General features: G+C 35.9%; 2 protein-coding genes across 2 annotated transcripts; both read right to left on the bottom strand.

Annotated features, from left to right (window-relative positions):
• Positions 1-33: 33 nt before the first annotated feature.
• On the bottom strand, positions 34-2,908 carry LOC142621996 (putative E3 ubiquitin-protein ligase RHA4A). Its single transcript, XM_075795398.1, has 3 exons — positions 2,554-2,908; positions 2,056-2,141; positions 34-756 (listed from the first exon to the last, which is right to left on the bottom strand). The coding sequence occupies exons 1-3, from the start codon at positions 2,767-2,769 to the stop codon at positions 306-308; spliced, it is 753 nt and encodes a 250-aa protein (XP_075651513.1). The 5' UTR covers positions 2,770-2,908; the 3' UTR covers positions 34-305.
• A 17,772-nt stretch (positions 2,909-20,680) lies between these two features.
• On the bottom strand, positions 20,681-20,986 carry LOC142624303 (uncharacterized). The gene has a single exon (XM_075797836.1). The coding sequence runs from the start codon at positions 20,984-20,986 to the stop codon at positions 20,681-20,683; it is 306 nt and encodes a 101-aa protein (XP_075653951.1).
• Positions 20,987-21,787: the final 801 nt, after the last annotated feature.

Below are 21,787 nucleotides of genomic sequence, written 5' to 3'. Positions count from 1 at the left end.
TTGATCAGGCTACCCCAACAGAAAAGAGCTCAAGATCATTGTGCCCGCACTAGCACTCTTTTTTTCTTTCAAGCCAAATAGCAAATTACTACACACACCTCAAATGAGACTTTCCAAAACTTATACCAATCTTCCCTCTGATTTAGTAACACTAACTATAGCCGCCTTCATAAAGTTGGAATAGCAGCAATAACACAGCAAAAAAAATGTGAATGTTTTAAGAGGCATGGACCTGTCTGCTTGCCTTCAGAACTGGTGTATAGTCAATCACTTTATTCCAACTTGAAAAAGAAGGCTTCATAAATTTATTGCATTCGGATATGGAGAACTACTGATTCTGGACTATGAGCCATCTCATTCTCCCTGCAATTGGACAAGTCAGGTAAGCTGCCGGATTCCCTTATTCGTGTATTCTCACTCGGCGATCCTTCAATAGCTATTGTTGTATGTTCTATTGGAATGTTAATGAGATTTGAGCTTGCTCTGTCTGCTTGTTGTTGTTGCAGCTGTTGTTCTGATGATTCATTCTGTGTGCGCTGGTTGGAAGGTGTGCTAGCTTGCTGAAGGGGCTCGGATATACTAGGTGGAGCAGCTGGATTGTCAAGTTTGGTTGGGGTGACCAAGCATCTACAAAGTGGACAAGTTAAATTTGAGTGCAGCCAGTGACGAATGCATTCAACATGAAACACATGTTTGCACGATGGGATTTGAAGCAATTCTTCTTTGATCTCGAATTCTCCCAAGCAGACACAACATCTGTGAAAAATATATCATAAAATCTTCTTAAATTCAGTTCAAATTACACCTCAACTGAAAAATTGCTAATATTTTTCCAAAATGTTGATCTTACATTCCTCTGTCTTACTAATATGTTACAACAACAATAATAACAATAACAACAAAACCTTAGTCCCAAATTTTTGGGTCGGCCATGTATCTTTAAATAGATTAGTTAGGGCCGGCCAATTCTGAGGTCTTAGTAATATGTTGTTTAGCAAAAATAGTTCTTCGTTTTTAAAAATGAACTTTTAAACTTGGCATTTTGAGACTAAGTTTAATTGTTGTGGTTGTTCAACCTTGGCATTTTAGCACTTTAGAGAACTTATGCTGCAATTTGCAGACCAAGTATATAAATTGAGATCCAAGAGCAATCAGAGTTTGCTGGACTTTATATTGACTTAATCAGTCTTCATGATCATCTACACAGGTGAAGTGATAACGTTGGCAGAAAGTTATTTAAAACATGCAACAAATAGAGATAATGATCAAATGCAACCTGACATGGAGGGCAAGTCAGATCTTCCTATGCCTAAAAGAAAAACCCTGCATATAGCACATTAATGGATGTTGATCTTATCCAGTTGGGGTACTTTTTCTAAAGAACATTGAAATCAAATGCACAATTCTATTTTCAACTTTATTCATATTTAATAACCTCCAAACATGTCATCTCTCATATATTCTACTCTGTTATCGTGTCATATTTAAAACGCACTTTTTAGGAAAATAGTGGAGGTCATTAGTGATACTCGTGTGAAAAAGAATTGAATTCTATCTGGAAGCTGTAACGACTATAGGGGTTTCAAGGATATGTCACTATCAAGGTCCTTTGTGAAGTTCACAGAGGAAAAAAAAATTTAGTGGTCATTCTCAGTCGTTCATCTATTATGAAGGGGGCTTTTCAAGTTGACGGATGTGAAAAATTTGAGGCCATCGAGTGCACGTGCTATAGTGCATAACTGATTAACAACTACGGAAAAAACTTAGGTAACCCTAGAGCAGTGTGGAGCCCACTCTTTTTGTGAGAGCCTTAATTACTATAAGAATTGCCCAACAACCACATAACTCTTACATTAACAGCTAGTTCACCAATTCTTATACAAAACAAAAAAATAATAATTAAGAAATTTATTTATTATGTTATTTATATGACACTCACTTTGTAAGTTTTTTTTTAAAATTTTTTATGTAAAATTGATATTCATTTTCTAATCTTATTTGGATTAAAGTATAGGGGAAATCTGAAAGGTAAAAGGAAAAACAAAAAATACTTACTGTGATTCCTTTGTCCTTAATTCCTCATCAAACAAGATTGTTGGAAGCTTATCCTTGATCTCCCCCTTCAAGCCCACTTGAGAAGGCTGTAGAAAATATGAAGCAAAAGAGAATTAGACAAATAGTGGCTTGAAAAAGAAGCTATATATCATGTATAACTCTAATATCTGTGAATCTCTTTATTGCCTGAAAACTTTGAAAAAGATCAGGACGAGTACTGTCAAATTTTATAGTACATGATTGACATCATCACAGTAGAGATGCCATACATTACAATAACATTTTCTTTGTCTATGTTGGGGTAATTCAGTGAGCTTATTATTAAAGATCAAACAAAAAAGTACCTTTACTCAATGACACATACAAAAAAAAAAAAAAAAACACATGATACCATATTGTACTTGTTTTTCTATTTGTATGTGTGCTTGCATGTAGGGTATGCACTATTGTGTGTATGAGAGAGAGAGAGAGAGAGAGAGAGAGAGAGAGAGATCTTACTGAGGTAAAATATGCACTAGCTGGAATAGGACTTCTTGAAAGTATAGGTGGGGGATATGAGAGAGTAGAAGCTCTCCTCTTGAGGTAAAACAAGTAAAACAGGAGAAGTAGAATAATGGAAAATAGGATAGGAATTGAGAATATGAAAGCTTGGTAAAGTTTAAGTTGAAGTGCCGGAGAAAGGTGTGGAGGATTTGGAGTTTGAGGAACACCCATCTGAGTTTTTAAGATACAGAAGAGATGCAAACGCCTTGGCCAGTGTATTTATGCAGAAGAATCTTCTAGTGTTTTTATAAAAAAAAAATATGCCCAGCAGCACAAAGAAGAGAGAGAGAGAGATGCTGAAGGATTGCTTTACTGCTGTATTGGGAAACGCTCACTAGCAGTTAATTTAAACTTTGTTAATTAAATATAATAAACAAAGAGCACTTTTGGGATCATAGTTACACGATGGCATATATTCTCCCCCTTTCTGTGATGGGAAGAGCCCATGACTCTCCACTAATTATAGGCCCCCACAGCAAGCACTTAGGCCCGTTTGTCTTAGTCCTTCATGCCTGGGCCCAACATAATCATGAATTCTCTTTTAGTGCTTAGACCAATGCTAATCTTAAATTTCCTTAGTTGATATTTATAAACAGAGAAAAATAGGTCTTGTCTGACTGATTTTAAATTAGTCAATAAAGCAGTTGGTAACCACGATCTAACTTCTGCAAAATTATGTCTTGTTAAGAGATATTTGGCTTGCTAAAAAGTTTGTGAAAGTGGTAGGTGAATCTTAATTGCTTTAGGTCAAAGAATATCTAGATTGATTATTCTTAACCTGATGATTATAATTTATGCAATATTGACCCTCTTAGTGGATCCGTTCTTGGGTTAGAAAGGTTGGCTTAACTCAACTTCAATAAATTGACTCATTTCTACTTTATAGGTTTGACAGTATAAGAGCAACTAAGGCCATTAGTAGATACTTGAGCGTGTATGTTCCCCTATGAACATCAGGTTTTTTGGTGTCATATGTGTTTTTTCAATTATTATTATTATTGGAACAAAAAAACATATATAACACTAAATGTTAATGATTCTACTATGTGTCCAATATTTGTAAAATCACTGCAAACATGTTCAAGTGGAAAAAAAAGAAAAGAAAAAAGAAATCGAATAAGAATAACATATTGTCCCAAATTTAGTTTACGGTGAGGGACAGAAACATGGAAAAAGATAGGGTGTGCCCTACACTTTGAGTGGCTATTAGGGCCAGCCTTTTTCTCTTTACTAAGTATAATATAGCTAAAGAACTTATTCGTCCTGGAAATGAAAGAGAAAATTCTGCGATTCATTGCACCAAATAGATGATGTTTTTCCTTTGAACTTTTTATCATTACATAAACACGGGATCAATTCAAGCACTGAGGCATCAATAAAGCATGGCTATCAAGTGCTCATGCGTACAATTGTGCTTATTCAATTCCTCAATCCTGCATTAGTTAATTGTTTAATTCCTTAATCCAGCATTAGTCATCAACTACTCAAATAAAGTTTGTCAGTTATTTCCAGCCATTTGTTCTCTTTATTATTATTATTATTTTTCCTACATTATATAACTGCGGAATAAAGTTTTCTTCCCATTCGATTAATATTCCATTCACACTGTAATTTTTATGACATGGTTATTAAGTTATCTAAATTAGTTATATGATTATTTATTAATGGTTGCTATGGTTAAAGAAATTTTCTTCTAAATCAATTTGGAAGATAATTATATTTGTATTCGCAAGACATGGCAAAGTTTTATAGAATCTGTGTATATTAAGAATTCAATCAACATTTTGAGTTGAAATCAACAGTTGGAGCAGGCATAGTGGCATGGAGTCCAAGTGCAAAGCATCTTGTATTGTGTCTTATGTACGAACTCACTCTTTAAATTAGCCACTTAAACAAGCAGTGCATTAAGCATCATAATTCATAGGATACAAGATTTGAGACCAACACAAACTTTTCTCACATATCTGCACTATTTTATAGTGTATCAAATTTTATCTTGTGATCCTATTTGGTGCAACTTATTCTCTTTATAATCTTTTATATATAGAATGCCCTTTGATGTCTGAGTAGAGGCAGAGCTAGGGGGGGGGGGGCAATGGCATTTCCAATTTTCCATTAGAGTAGGAAAAAAATTGGAATTTATACAGTAAATGACTTACTGGCCCCCTCTCAAATTTCAAAATTTGGTCCTTCAAAATCTAAAATTTAGACCTTAGAATGCATAATTGCCCCTCAAAATTTTTAAGTAGTTTAGAAAAACCCAACAAATTTAATTAGTGCAAAAAAAAAAAAAAAATAATTACTACAAAGATATAGCCCATTTCGTAGCCCATGGCCTTCCAAGTACCTAAAGAAAACCCAAAATTTCCTTTTTAATACATCCCAAATCGCCATGGATCAATCCTTCAAAAATATCAACATAAATTTTTCTTTTCTTTTTTAAAGACCCAAAAATCTTTGGAAAAAAAAAAAAAAGACCCAAAACAAATCTTACCCATCGCGCCGCCAGTTGCCTTGCCACGAGTCCTTGGTCGTCCATTGACTCTAGCTCCTTCAAAGCACCACAGGTATCTCTCCCTCTCTCTATTTCTATCTCTTTGTTTAACCTGTGAAGGCTACGGACACCAAGTAATGCAAAGCAAAGACACTAATTGTGATTTACTGCCTTTGTTATACCGTGTGCTCTACAATTGTATTGCTGTACTTCAGCAGTTAAATTTTAAAGGATTAAACTTGTCTGAGTTTCTTTTGTGTGGTGGGTCTGCTGATTTCATATATAACTTGTGGCTGTGATTTTTTTACCTTTTTGTTTATAACTTTTATATAATATATTAATAATAATATTAACGTGCTGGCGTGTTGTTGATCTTGCTCGTGAGTGAATGTATGTGTTATTGGAACTTCTTTTTTTTTTTTGAGAGGATGTGTTATTGAAACTTTTTTTTTGAGAAACTTGATACATGAAAAGTGAATGTTATGTAAGAACCATATATATGTAATATTAATAGTGTTGTGTAGTTTATTAGTAGTGTAGACTTGATTGTTCAGACATTTTTTTCCTTTTTAAATTAACTGAATAACTAATTCATAAAATTTAATATTAATGTTTCAAAATATGAGTGATTTATGGGAAAAATGTTCACAATTTATGTATATTTTAAGGAAAGAAAATGTTTAGTATAATGAAGAATGTAGGGCACAATTTATGAAAAATGTTCAAAATAATTTTTTTTTTTTTACTTAACAGTTTCATTATATCTATTATTTAGCTTCCCTCTGAACAAATTTCTTGGCTCCTCCACTGTGTCTAGTGTCCCAAACTTGAACTGAGGAGGCCTTACTGCTGCTGGTGGCTTGTGAAGTCTCTATCAGAAAGTGGGTATGAGATTAGATTTCAGACAGCAGCACTTATGCAGATTCTCCTGCTTAGTTAACACATGTTTTAACTGAACAAAGTGCTCTCACTTTTATTTTGAAGTAATCCTTAGAAGTTAGCAACTGTGAAGATTTGTTTTGAAATTGAAAAAAAGTGAATCCAACTACTATTAGGTGGCGGCTAATGCTGAATCTACACGTGTTAATGTGGCATCAAAGCTAAAAATCATTGGCAGAAGCTTAATCTAGAAGCTCTCATGATTTCAACTATGATTAAATAAAAGTAGTTTTATGATTAGTGCATGCCAAGAAGAATGAATCTTTATGAAACACTGTGTATGAAGATTTGTCACAAATTACTAAGAGTCCAAAAAGATCAGAACTGCATATACCTTGTGAGAACTTTTAGTATCATCGCTGGAGTATGAAGGAAGGATCCTTTGTTGTGGTGGGTGATGACTAGTATGTATAAGACAGCCTACAAATAGTTGGTTTTGACAAAAACTTATATCATAGGTTAAGGACTCGTTTGGTACATATGTTTAAAAATTAAAAATTGTTGTTTGAAAATATTTGTGAAAATACATTTAGGTAAAAAAGTGTGTAAAAATACGTATAATGTTGTTTAAAAACTAAAAATGATTGTTTGAAAACACAAATCAAACACCCTAAAGGTTAATATGTTTAACATCGCCAGACCTCAGTCCCAACTCCGAGGCTTGCTCATATTAGCTATCACTAAAGGCCAAATAACCAAGGACACAAACAAAAGAATACATTAATCCCAAAAAAAAAAAAAAAAAAAAAAGCATTCTTTTTCACTTGAGTTCAGGATTTACTCAAAAAAAAAAAGAGTTTTCAGGTTTTTTTCTTAATATTATCTTGGTTTGTCATATTCCCCACACAAGATCGAGCCAAATCACCTTGAATTCATCAGTTTTGTTGCTCATTGGCACAACCCTTAAATCTTAATGATGATTGATGTGTAGCTTTCGTCCAAATAGCTTCCCCCAGTGGTCTAAGGACAAGAAATTAGATGATTATGTGACAACAAACAAATCTATCTATATCTATATCTATATCTATATTCTATATATTACTAAAAGCTGAAGCGAAGCATTTAATGTCGATACGCTTATGTTGAGTCATGTCAGCAGCCATGTCATTTCTATCCTATTTTTTGTATTTGTCCAACAATTTAAAAATAATTTTCCTAAAATTTAAAATATTACTAAAAAGAAAATAATTCACAGCCTTATCTCCACTATAAAGCCCAATCTTTGTAGTTTTAATTGCACCATTAAGCCCAAACCCAAGCCTATGTTTCACGGGCTTTCAATCTCCCCACCTTTTGGTTTACTATTTAACGGTTTGAAAAAAAAAAAAAAACCTTTAGCAACGGTAACCCTTTGTGTTTCACAGATTCAACAACCCTTCAGAGTTTCAATTTTTCAACGGCAACCCTTTGTGTTTCACGGATTCAATTTTAAACAACATCCCTTCAACTTGCTAATGCCAGCCTCTCTCCCTTCCAAAGACAGTTTCAAATCTTCAGACTTCATCTTTCTAACGCCAGTCTCTCTCTCTTCCTTCTTTCATCTCTTCCTCTCCTCACAATATATTAATACTGACAAAAGTTAGATGATTCAATTCAGATATCTCTAAATCCCAATTGATCTTGAGCTCTGATTTCTTCATGTAGTGTTGTGGTGTGGATGATTGTTATGTTGCTTTTTCTTTATACTTGATTTTTTTTTAGGATGTTGAATTTTTGATTGCTGGGGTTTTTAATTAACTAGTCAAACGTATATGTGTATATAGGATAGATGTGATAGTTTTTACACTATTTGAATCTATAATTTTTTAATGTCATTGTTGCTCCATTACTTTCTTTGGCGATTTGATTTAATTTTATTTGATTTAAAGTTTGGTTGGGTGGGTTGTTGGGATACGAGTTGCATTACAACATAATCCTTACCAATTTAAACCATGTTCTTGCAATATGCCTTAATGACTCTCCTTTTTGCTGGGTTTTTTAATTAACTGGTTAGACATATATGTCTGTATTGGATAGATGTGATAGTTCTTACATTTTTTGAATCTATAATTTTTTAATGTCTTTGTTTCTTCATTACTTTGTTTGGGGCTTGATTTAATTTTATTTGTTTTAAACTCTGCTTTTGCAATATGCCTTAATGGCTCTCCCTGTTTTTTTTTTGGGTAAAATTACTTCATGCTTCTTGAATCTCATTCAAGTAATTTGTTGACTAATTGATATTTTTTTGGCAACATGTAAAACCAAAAAATCTGGAATCATTGATTTGATGAAAATTATTAATGCAAAAAAGACTGATTACACAAGTTTTATGAACATTTTCTATTAAATGTAAAACAACATATATAGCCACCAAACACTCTACTGCTGACATGAAAAACAGACTAAATTTATGTCCCAACATAAGACAATATACAGAGGCTGAAATTCAATGCCACCAGCCTAGCATCGTACTTATGATGGTCACCTTTTTAACTTCAGACATTAGTTTTGTTTTTGCTATGCATATGTAACCAATTTGCACCCAAAAAATCAAGGTTAACGGTCAATTTCTTTTAGCCATCATCTCCTAAAGCCCATGCTCCAATCAAATAGCCTGTAGCTAAGCAAACTGCCTATTTGGCTAAGCTCACCTCATGTATTGACAGCCACAGATATCCTACACTAATTCAATATTAAGTAAATCAATTTCAAGTAATATCACCTTCATTTCCTTAATTCTATCCTCTATACAAATAGAGCTTTCCATTCCATTTCTATTAAAGACTTAATTTTTCCTTTATTCAAACAAAGTTTAAATTTGTTCTCTGCCGATTCTGGTACTCGAACCCTAGTTGCCTCAGTTGTTGCAACTCCGAGTTGAGAGATCTGTTTTGCTAATTAAGTCTATGAACTTCTCACTTGAGATTTCTAATTTCCCGATTAAGTCTATCAGCTTGGAAGTACAATATCCAATCTGTCTATGTATAATTTTATGATTTTTAAATTTAATGTAAGAAACAATCACTTCCAATTGATTCTGAATTGCAAAAGATCATAATGATTTGTCTCTATAACATTCCTTAAGAATGTTTATTTTTTTGAAAACATGTAAAACCCAAAAAATTTGGGGCCTTGCATGTCCATGAGGAAGGTTCTTAGAAGTAGAAGTTATGAAATCAATGATCCCATCAGAAGTTTATTCTCTTGGGGTAAGTTTCTATGTCTAAGCCTTTTAAAGTGGTTGTATATTGTTTATCCCATACACATTCATGACTTAGATTTGCTACCAGAAGAAGGAAAAGGCTCTAAGTGGATAAGCATACGATGAGTGAAGAAAAATACTTTCCATCACCATATTTGATTGGATTGGTGTTGATTACTTGCTATCTAATTTTTTGTGGTGCATATACTTTAAATTTGTATAATTTTAGTGTTTTGACTTTTTTAGTTCAGCTAAATTGAGGAGGTTGAACTCAGATTATAACATATAATTTAGCAAATATAAATATCCATTAGGTTAGTCGTAATTAGATATAATATATAGTTAAGCAACTAAGAGAGAAGTTTTTTCCAGTATTAAAAGATTAAATGCAAATCATATTCATTTTAAAATACAATGTTACGGTGGCAATATAACCCATGCATTACAAGATTTGTAACATTTTACACTTAGAAAAGGTAATGCAGCAAAATGGTTGAAATCATGACCAATCCAATCAAATTTTAAATTTATTATGATATTAGCAAGGACTCTACAAATATTCAAAAATTCAATGGCCAACCACTACGACCAATGGATCAAATAGATAATTGGATTGCTAGGATGATATCGATGCTACATCATGTGCTACACTATCTATAGTGGTTTGCTTTGGTATTTTAGGTTTTGCAGCAGAATCGAGGCATGTACATTCTTTCGTTTTATAGGTTTTCAAAAATAATGATTAGTATGTGTAAGTGTGAGTATGGTGGAAGATCTGAAGCCTTCATTTTTAACAATATTTTTTTTTCTATTTCTTCTATATGATTTTTCTGAATATAAGGCAATAGAACAACTTAAATTTTTATACACAATCTATTTGAGAAAATTCCTAAATAATCTTTTGTTTTATTCTAGAATCCTTATACATGGAGAACTTTTAGGTGGAAGGCAAATAAGGAGGGTGGTCATGTAGTTGTAACGTCTTGGCCCCTGTTGCAATGGAGGTTGAGGCCTTTCTTGAAACTCAAGTACTACCTTTTTTTTTTTTGTGGATGAATTTACAATTATGGAGCATTGATTGATTAAAAAAGAAATATATTTCTTTTAGAAGCACACAAACTCTTCAAGTACTTTTTTTTTTTAACAATTAATCCTGATTTGTTTCTATGTTGATTTTATTATTTTGTGAGAATGCTTCAAATCTTTCTTATTTTGGATTGGTTTCAAATTTTGAAAATACAAGTTGCCTCAAGCAAAACTTTGACCAATCGCTTCATACCTTGATTGATTTATAGAAATTGATAGGCTACCAAAACTTTCACCAATCCCAACCAAATGCATGAGACTTCTTCAAATCTCACATATTCTCTGGAAAAGATGACACATGGACATATATAGACTTCAATAATGTGGGACTAAGATTCAAGACCAGGTTGTTGGATGAATTTATCATCCCAATTTATTTGTGCATGCTATTAGATAGAGCAATCTGCTCTAATGAATTCAATTATCTATATTCTCTAAGAGTGCTAAAGCTAAAACTTAGTGAATGAAGACTTGAAGCTATCAGATGGAACTGTATACTTATGGTCATGATAGTTTTTATTTATAAGACATTACAATTCTTTGGCTAATATACACCAAATTAGGTTCCAAACTATGACTAATGTACATATGCAGAAATTGCTATAATGTACAAATGTGTCATTTTTTATTATTAATTTATTATAACTTAAAGTTGGTTGCTAATATCAATTTTTCTCCTTCATTCAAGCACTTGAAACAGTGTTAACTGTGTTAATGTCTCTATAGTTAAGAACATTGAATACTCTGGTATAGCTAATATTATTATTGTTAGGGATATATTTTTATGTAATTGGCATATACTTTGACAAAACACACTTTACTTATATTTGGGTAAATCTAAGTAGGTTCAAGATAATCATTACAAGTGGTTAAATTGAAGACATGAAGATTACTCAAGAACTGCTCAAGAAAAGTGCAATCTGCAGGTCTCGATACCTCCTCGACAGAAGCTCAATCTGTTGAGATTCATTAAACCTAGACAGATGTCTCGATCTATTCGAGCTTACGGGATTCAGTCTATAGCCAGCAACGTTTTTATTCTAAAAAGCTATTTGTTTATAGGTTTGTATAATTCTCATAGGACTAGAAAAGCCCAAGGTTTGTGTAAACCTATTTGGAATAAGAAAGCACATTAAGCTCCTATTTAAAGGGGGTGGAAAAAGAAAAACCTAACTCTAAAAAGTTTCATAAGGTTTTCTTTTTGAAACCCTAGCCTCCTCCTGCAGAAGAAAGAGTTCTTACTGCGTTTCTTGTACGCCTTTGGGTTCTGTAACCAAGCAAAGTCTCTTGCACCAACATTGAAGATCTTATTGGTGTTTCTATGTGAAGCTGTTGCAAATCAACTACAACAATCAAAAGGTTGCTATCTTATTAGTCATGTACTTGGATTCGTGCAAAGGAGTAAGCCGCATATTGGGATCCACGCATCGATTGGTTAGTCACGTACTAGGAGTCATGCAATACAAGGAGAGATTGTCACTATAGAACAAGTTCAATTGTGTATTGGGGTAAGGGTTCAACTGTAGGTTGGTATAAGGTACTAGAATTCCTTTACTTGTAACCGCTTGTTGTGATAATAGTAGATTTTTGGGAGTGGTGACCTTAAATTCACCCAGTAGGGTTTTGTCTCGGTGGTTTTCCCCATTCGTAATCACTTGTGTCAAATTTAATTTCCACTGCATTTAGTTATTTGGTGATTTGTTTGTACTACGCATTTTGCATGTTAATTGGATTAATTAATTAACTTGGCTAATTAATTGCTTAATTCATTAAAAGGGGTCAATACATAATTGGCCTATCAATTATGTTGCTAATGGACTAGGAAATAATCTTCAATGGTTTATTTTTTAAAAAAATAAATCAGATTGTTCCTATGAGACTTTTTGGCTCTGTCTTTGTATTCAATATTGAAGTTAGGGTAGGTAGATGTATAGTTTAGTGATCTAGGGAGGTAGATGAAAATTGTAAGTGACTAAAATACTTGGGAGATTCTTTCAAACATTGTGCTTTCAACTAGAGTGAGTAATTGGTTGCCATACATAGAGCTGAACTTGGACATTGGTGCTAAAATATGTTCGAGAAACTTCATCTTTGAGACTTATTTTAGTTTTTATGTCGCTCCTCTTTTAGATAATGATTCAAAGTAGTTGTTTCTTCAAGTAATTTCTATTTGAAACTGATGTAAATTACTTATAGTTTTGATAACCTTTTAGGCTGTGTTTGGTTCGACAGTAAACACTTTCAGGAAATTATTTTACGCGTTTGCGGGTGTTTGGCAACACCTGAAATTTTGGTCAAACGGAAAATTAGTATCATTGACCGTAAAATAATCCCTCCCCACCCAGAAAACATTTTCCATTTCTATTTTACCTTCAAATAGAGTTTTTCGTTGGAAAACAGAGAAGGAGAGGGAGAGAGCAACGACCCACACCAGAAAAGAGAGAGAGAGAGCTAGAGGGAGATCGCCGGTGAAGCCAAGATCGTCGTCCTCAACCCAAAGGCCCGCCGTCGAGCTTGCGTCGGGCAAGATCGAGGCGCGATCTCGCGCCGTCGAGCTCGCGCAAGGCGAGATCGAGGCGTGATCTCGCGCCGTCGAGCTCGCGCTGGGCGAGATCGAGGCGTGATCTCGCGTCGTCGAGCTCGCGCTGGGCGAGATCGAGGCGCGATCTAGCACCGTCGAGCTCGCGCCGACCGAGATTGAGGTGCGATCTCGCGCCGTCGAGTTCGCGCCGGGCGAGATCACGCCGTCAAGCTCGAGCCGGGCGAGATCGATGCGCGTGATCGCGCCGGCGAGATCGGTGACCCACCGATCTCTCTCTTCCTCCTCCCTGTCTCACCTCCCTCTCTCAGTTGGACCGAATGATTTGACCATGGTGTTGTTTTGATTTTTGTTTGTTTAGAAGTTGATGGATTGTAATTTTCTATTATAAAATTTGTTTGGAATGTGAGAAAATGGTTGAGAAGATGTGAGAAATCAATAAAAAATTTGTATTTTTAGAATGTTACCAAACACTTGAAAATATTTTCCAAAGTATTTTTTAAAATGCCACCAAACACCTAAAAATATTTTCCTTTCCCAAAAATACTTTCACCTGAAATTATTTTACACTCGGAAAATATTTTACACCCAACCAAACGCAGCCTTAGAGAAAGAGAATTATTGAAATTTTACTTTTAGTTTAATATAGAGCTATATTTCATTTGCAATGAGATGCTGACTCAAATTCCATTTTGCAATGAGATGCTGACTCAAATTCCATTGGTGTCTTACATGAATCTCCTCTCTATACCTTTCATCAATAAGTTATTTATGAAATGTTTTTCATATTGTCTTCATTTGACCCTTTTCTAGTTTTATATAGGTAATTTCCATTATTAACAAGTATGCAGCCATGAAATGCAACAACGACTTCTATACATGAGCTATGATGCCACTTAGGTTGATTACTTGGACAAATTAGTCTCTTTTTGGTTCTTTAGCTTTTTCTTTACCATGAGGTTGATAAATTATCTTTTTATTTAATTATCTTATGCATCGCACGGGTTAGCGACTATATATATATATATATATATATATATATATATATATATATATATATATATATGTGTCTGTGTCTGTGTCTGTGTGTGTGTGTGTGTATGTATATATATTTGTGGTTTTCCATTTTATTGATTGTGTATTGCAAATTTAATTATTCTTGGCCAATGTGATGCACTACACAGCATCATAAACTCTAATTGTCTATTGTATATATTAAAAGCTCTTTTCAACATTAAGTCTCTCTCTCTCTCTCTCTCTCTCTCTCTCTCTCTCTATATATATATATATATATATATATATATATATATATATATTAATGTATGCAATAAATCTCACTACTTTCACAACAAAATCATCTTCTTCTAACTATTAGTTCACACCTGTGGTTACACTTTCTCCAACATTTCCCTTCCATTTTTGCGTCTTTACCTCCCCCACTACTCTCTATTTCACCGTTACACTTCATTTATCCTTTTTTCTTTCTTTTATTTTAGCTATTCTTCTTCCCATTTTATTTTGTATAAATTTGATATCATTTCCTCTATTCAATCCATTTTTTTTCCACACAAAAAATTGTGAGTACTCTCTCTCTCCTTTCTTTTGGTGAATTTTTGTTCTTTCTTATAACTCTAATTAAAAGGTTGATTTTTTTTATTTTATAAATTATGGTTTTTGGTATTGTGTTTCAATTTCCAATGAAAAAGTCTTCTCTCTTTCTCTTTTATAGCTTTGGTTAAATTTTGATTTGGGTTAATACTTAGTTTTTTTTTTTTTTTTTGAAAATAGGAATTTGATTTTTTTATCAAAACATAGTCTACATGACTATGAATTTGAATATGTCTACCAATTGTTTAAAATTTTGAATAATAAATAATTATAAAGCCTATCTTTTATACCTTTGGTTTCATTTTAATTTTGGTTAAGATAACATTGTAATTTTGTGATGAATTTTGATTATCATGATAATTTCCTTATTGCTTGAGAAATTGAATAATAAATTTGAAACTAATAAATTTTAGTTGTATATTAGGCAAATATAATACATTACAACATAAATTAGAAGGATATGGTTCACCTTAAAAAATATTAATTAAACAAACAAAAAAATAATAGAATATACTTGTAGAGATAAATAATAGATATATCATTAATGATATATCTGTAGAGATAAAAAGATAAAGTATACTTGTAGAAATCTTTTTAAAAATTTGACAACACTTGAAGTAAGTGTTACATTTTATATACTACACCCATTGCATAGTATGTGTGTATTTATATATATATATATATATATATATATATATATGTATGTATGTATGTATGTATATATATTCCCACACATCACATGAGTCTGTGGCTAGTATATAACTACATTTTAAAGCAAGGGGGACCAGGACTAACCCAACCTACTCAAAGCACCAAGACTATTGGCATTGTATACAGGACAAGATGGAGAAAGAAAGTTTGTTCCATTGCAAATGAGTTTATAGAGTGCATATTAAAATTTTCTTTATTAATGATAATGGTCATCCTCTCAAAGCGCAAAACAAATTATTCAAACTAAACTAATACTTCCTCTTCCTTATTCATCTGCCTTTAAGGTACTCTCAAGGATTGCTAGGGTCTCAGGTTTCGTGAAGTAGGTGAAGAGAACAAAGATATCATCCACATAATTGTTAGATTCTCTAGCTTTGTTTTTCTTCAGGATGCTATAAGCAAATTAGTTGCCCAGAATTGAATTATCTCCCTGTTGAATACATTCGCATACATGCCACTCTCAGCTACAAGCAACAGGAACATTTAGCACAATAAGCATTTTAGTTGCCCAGAATCTCTGAGGTAAGAAATACATGGAAAAGCAATAGCTATATTGCAATAAGCCTCAAATAAGGGGGCGCTTCAATTTTCATACTGTCAACATGCTTTAAGCTGCAAAAATTAAAATTCACTAATCACAAACTCACACGATGCTTGGAAAAATGTAATATAATTATTTTATAAAAATATAATGTAAAATTTGTAAGTTAAATAGTGCATGTGTTATTTAAAAGTATTTTCTATTTTCTTAAGTTTTACTATTATTTTTGTAAGAGCTCGAAATTTAAGCAGCCCAAGCCCACCAAGAACAATGATGTTGAATTTCCTAAACCCGGCCCAAAATAATAGATATTTGTATAGAGAGTTGGATGAATAAGTGTGGACTTCGCCTGAGGACACAGTTAGGAAAAGAAAGACCAAAAGCTTAAGGTTTTAATATATGAATGGAGTTTTATAAGCTTACCCGAGGACAAAGTTATTGGTTGTTGCAAATACGGTTCACTCTCTCCTAGCTACTATTTTCTCTGTTACCTCCCCCCTTTTCTTCAATTCTTGTTGGATCCTCTTTTATATGAGAATCTTCTTCCTTTATATACTTCATAGCATCTTGCATCCTAATCCTCCATCTTTAATTTTCTCAATTCTCCTTAGGACACTTGTCCCACTAGACTCCTAGTGAAGGTAGTGGAAGGAACTGCTGAGCTATGAATCCACTGTTCAGGTCATTTCTTCATTACTATAGCTGATAAAGCTGTTGTCAACCATTCAATGATGAGGAATAAGTGGTACTTTACAAGAAACGTCCTACAAAGATCCCATTCAACCCCTGAGGCACCCATCTGCACCCATTATATCCCCCACGAGCACCCCATCACTTCCCATTCTATCCTCGGACTACCTCACTCTCCTTCCAGAGGAATAGATGAAAGCTAAGACGGTGCTTCCCATCCTCGATCCTCAAGTCCCCACACTAGCCCCCTAAAACCTCGTTATTTCCACCGAGGTAAAAAGTAAAGTTTTAGTGATACTCCTACACTCCGTACATGCCAAGTGTGTTCCCACGCGGTAACGTCTCTTCACCTGTCATCAACACACTCTTGACGCTTTAGTATCCACGATCTCACATTTATGGCGTCAGGCGACTGCTTGTCCCCCCACGTTCTATGGTACAATGATAATCCTACGGTCTTGATTTACTCTCATTTATGAGCGGGAATTTTACCGCTCATTTTTCACCTTTATATAAGGAAAAGCTAGAGGGGAATTTACCCCATTTATTCACTTTGAGATCTTTCATTGAAACAACCGTTCGAGTAGAGATTCTTCCATTGCAAGTAGGTGCGCCCAGATTCCTTTAATTTTTGTTTAAATTATTTATTACCTTCACCATAAACTGCCATAGTTAGATTTGCTAAGCTAGTAGATACTCCCGAAGGCATGGCCGTCTTTAGGGCCAAATATAGGATCCTTGACGATGTTGTACTCCAACACTGTGAGTTAAGAGAGTGGCTAGTTAAGAATAGAGAGCCAAGGTCAGTAGTAATTTCGACGATCGTCTTCATAGAAGGTGGGGTGGAAATCCTCATGGGTAGGGTCACAAGGGATTTTTTAATGAACTATAGGCTAACCCCTACCCAATGTACCCCAAATGTCTTTAGAGTCCTCGGTAGTGTAGATATGATAAACCGAAAAATGGGAACCAACCTCACATGGCATGACGTAAACTGGGTATAAAACTGTCAGAAAGGGGAAAAAGGGAAAGGGACCAACTTTTACATCAAATGTAGGTTTCCTTCCGTTAGGTTAATTTCATGCATGCCAGAATAAAATAAGGGTATGGACGAGGATTTTCTCATCTTCTCGAGAGACTGGCATGATGGATTGCATTGTCCCACCAAGAAGGGGGAACCAGGTAGAGTTCCCACAGACACTAGATGCACATAGGTTTTTTTTTTTTTTACATAAGAATTTCTATAATAATCCTCCCATAACTAATGTCGCATGTTTTCTGGTAGATGAAGATCACACAGTCCCCAACAAGCACCTCGTGAACTTTCCTAACTTAAATTGCATCCTCAAATCCGAGATCTTTCTTCACAAGGACGGTCAGCTCCAAGCAGTGCACATGATCCTCGGGTTCAACCCCATCTCAAAATGCTTTCAAAGTCCCAAGAACATAATCAAAGCTAAGGATCCTAGACTAGTTTTGATTAACGTTGCAGTTCCCGGCTTCCTGACAACAGAACCTCCTCTGGCTGGGACTCAAGACGCTCAGCTTCCATCCTTGCTTGTAATCAAAATACTATACTCCTAAGAACAACCCCTACCTACAGACGAGGAAGCTAAAAAGTCCACCCCTGAACTTGTCCAAGAAGTGACAGACAAGGACTTCGAGGTCTTTTACCACCAAGACTCTCCTAGTACATTACACCACCCTCCACGTCTTGCCCAAGCTAGCTCCAACCAAGAAGAAGATGATATTCTTGAAGGGATGGTGTTCGAAGAAAAAACTCCAAACCTCATGGACCTACTCAAGGCCCACGCTAGGAGTGCTTCCCCAGCAGTCCTAGTGATGCCTGTGGTGCCCCAACCACCTACTCCTGCTCCCGGGCTCGCATCCTCTGGTGATGCAGTAAAGAAGAAAAGGAAGAGGGGCCAAGGAGGCAAATGCCCTAAAGATACTGAGGAAGGAGAAGTCATTTGCTCCTCTCAACAGCCCTTAACCAAAGAGGCTCGAATAACTAGGGCCCAACAGAAAAAGGGTACCTCCACTGGTACCTTTAAAGAGTTCGAAGGGGAACAACCACCCGAACCTTCCGCCTAGAGATGTTCCTTCAAGATGAGCTTGGGGGGGCCCGATCATGGACAATCCAACTTAAGAGACGACCTGAAGGGCAAGTCAGGCCTCGTGGCAGAATGTCTGAAGAAAGCTTTCTGCCTACTCGAGGGCATGCAGGAGCTCAGGTCCTTCAAAAAATACGAGGTCTTCCTGTCTCTGAAGAAAGACCTTGCCAAGGTACATTATCACTTCCCTCTTTCCCTAAAGACAACATAAATACTAACATGCACCAACCTTACAGTTTGTACAAAAAGCCTTCGTGGCTGAAGAATGGGTGGACCAAGGTCTGGATTAGGCTTGTAAGGCTGAAGGCATGGTGAACACTGCGGAAAAGGCCCATGTCAAGACTAGTCAAAAGCTCAAAGAGACCCTCACCCAACTGACTAAGGTAGAGAAGTCTTGGGAAAACGCTGAGACTGCCTTGTCCAACTTCGAAAAACAAGCTGCAAAGTCTTTGGAGGCTCAAAAGAAGGCTGAAAACAAGTTGGCCTTAACCATGGTGGAGCTTAAACAAATGCAGAAACAGCTAGCGGTCAAGGATGCTGAGATGACTAAGGTCGAGCGGGCGGCCTATGACGCGGGTATGACCAAGACTGCCCAACTTAGGGACGTTGCTCGGGCTTTCTGCCTTGAAGTATGGGGTCAGGCCCTCAATGCAGCTGGGGTTGACACTGAATCAGAGCTTAGGGCTTCTGATAAAGTGTACTACCCCCCAGCCTTGCACTTGGCCCCAAGTGGACCCTAGCTCTGCCCCCACCTCCTCCTCGGCCCAGCTTGCCACTACTCCATCTAACACACCAGCCACAGAGAAAGAGCAAGAATAGCCAACCCTAGTGACTGTGGTGGATATGGAATCAGAGGAGGTGGCTGAAGTGGCCCAACTGAAGAGGAAGAAAAATGAGGAGGAGGAAGAAAAAGGAGAAGGAGCAAGAAAAGAAGAAAGGAAAAGAGAATGAAGCATCAACGTAATTCAGCTTTAAGCTTAAAGGCAAACAACCAATTGTGTAAAAAGGCTTAAGTTTAGTTGATGCCCCCTCCCCCCCCCCCTCCCTTTTTCTTCCTATGTAACTCAACTCTCCAAATTAAATGAAAATGATTAGTTCTCACTCTATAATCTCTCACTTATCCCTGATTTACTTATCTGATTGTATTTCCAGTTACTTTCCTTTCCTTATAACATTTACAATGTTCTGACCTCTGATTAACTAACTTAACTCCCCTTATCTTACTATCTACTTGGGCCCGAAGTTTAAGAAAATTACTAAACTGACTCTTAAGGCAACGCTTTGGCACTTTGTAGAAATTTCCAACAACACTTACCTTAAGTTGGACTTGGGATCACCAAAAGGCCCATCTGCATTGTGCCTGTAACTCGAAAAAGCAAGCTTGGTCCATAATTCTAATATGTACTTAGACAATTTCACATACAAGTTAATTTACCCAAGGTTTGTGACCCTAGGAGTCGAACAAGACCGAGGTTCCATTTAACACTTAGGAACTCTTCACACCAAGGTTAATTTATCCAAGGTTTGTGAGTCAAGGAGTTGAACAAGAATGAGGTTCTTTTTAACACTTAGGAACTTTTAACACCAAGGTTAACTTGCCCAAAAATATCTCATGGATATACTTAAAAATGCTTTAAGTGATGCTTGTGGGCATTTCTACAATTAGGTCATTTTGACAAGGGTCTTAGTCATCTTCTGCAAACAGACCAGTTACTAATGTACCCAAGGTACCTGGTTCGAGGAACCAGGCACAACCAAGGTTCTGTTTAATACTGAGATAAAAAGAAAGGCATTAATTTACCCAAGGTACATGGTCTGAGGAGCCAAACGTAACCAATATTCTGTTTAACACTTAGAGAGATATGAGAGCATTAATTTACCCAAGGTAAGGGTTCTGTTTAACACTTAGAGATATATGAGTATTAATTTAGCCAAGGCACATGGTCTGAGGAGCCAGGCATAACCAAAGTTCTGTTTAACACTTAGAAAGATATCAAAGCATTAATTGATTAGCCATTGAGCCACAGATACAATAATGCAGAAATAAACTAGTATTAAGTGAAGAGAACATCATACCATTAATATTAATAACGACGTAAGTTATTTACATTCTATGGACGTGGAACCACATTCTCGTCCAAATGTTCCAAATAATAAGCCCCAATCCCTGCTACTGACGTTATTCGGTATAGCCTTCCCAATTGGGGCCCAATTTCCCCCAGGATGGGTTCTTTGCAGTCCCCACCACCTTTCTCAAAACTAAATCTCCTGGGGCCAGTGGCCTTAACTTTAATCCCTTATCATATCCTTGCTTAAGCCTCTGCTGATAATGTGTCATCCTTACTGCAACCACTTCTCTTCTTTCGCCAACCACGTCTAAGCTGCCCGAGAGTAAACGGTTATTTTCATCAATGCTGAACTGATCAATTCTCAGGGCTGGGAACCCTATCTCTAGAGGGATTACTGCTTCTGCCCCATAGGTCATTGAAAAGGAGTCTCTCTGGTTGATCTTCGGGGTGTGGTACGATAAGTCCACAACACGTGGGGTAATTCATTTACCCACTTTCCCTTTGCATCATCCAATCTTTTCTTCAATCCAGACAGTATGACCTTATTAGTAGCCTCGGCTTGACCATTCCCCTGAGAATAAGCAGGAGTAGAATACCTGTTTCTAACCCCCCAACTCCCACAATATCTTTAGAAAACCTTGTTGTCAAACTGAAGACCATTGTCTGAAATCAAGGTGTGTGGGACTCCAAATCTAGTGATGATATTCCTCCATATAAACCTCTTAGCATTCACATCCCTGATGTTAACTAATGGCTCAGCCTCTACCCACTTGGTAAAATAGTCTGTCCTAACGAGGAGGCACCTTCGGTTTCCTGCAGCTCGGGGAAAATGTCTCACTATGTCCAAGCCTCGCTGAGCAAATGGCCAAGGGCTAGAAAGTGGATTCAAGACTCCCCAGGTTGATGAATATTTAGGGCATATCTCTGACATTAATCACACTTCCTCACATAATCCTGAGAAGTTTTATGTATGTTTGGCCACTAATATCCTTGGGTGAGGGCCCTATGAGCCAAAGACCTCCCTCATGTAAGACTCCCACATACCCTCATGCAATTCTTCTAACAAGGGCTCCATTGCTTCAAGATGCACACACAATAAGTATGGTACCGTATAAGAACATTTGTATAACTTCTGTTCTTCAAATAGCCAATACTGGGGAGCCTTCCTCCATACCTTTTCCGCCTCACCCTTGTCCTCAGGTAACAAACCTTGCTTC

The sequence above is a fragment of the Castanea sativa genome, chromosome 1, assembly GCF_040712315.1.
Source record: "Castanea sativa cultivar Marrone di Chiusa Pesio chromosome 1, ASM4071231v1".
Taxonomy (NCBI): Eukaryota; Viridiplantae; Streptophyta; class Magnoliopsida; order Fagales; family Fagaceae; genus Castanea; species Castanea sativa.
This window is presented reverse-complemented; position numbering and strand designations above follow the sequence as displayed.

Excerpts from the sequence above, each read along its gene's own strand:
- LOC142621996 (XM_075795398.1), bottom strand. The coding sequence starts at position 2,769 with ATGGGTGTTCCTCAAACTCCAAATCCTCCACACCTTTCTCCGGCACTT. Across the intron at positions 2,142-2,553 it reads CTAGTGCATATTTTACCTCA|CCTTCTCAAGTGGGCTTGAA; the intron begins GTAAGATCTCTC and ends TATTTTCTACAG. Across the intron at positions 757-2,055 it reads TTAAGGACAAAGGAATCACA|ATGTTGTGTCTGCTTGGGAG; the intron begins GTAAGTATTTTT and ends TATTTTTCACAG.
- LOC142624303 (XM_075797836.1), bottom strand. The coding sequence starts at position 20,986 with ATGACCTATGGGGCAGAAGCAGTAATCCCTCTAGAGATAGGGTTCCCA.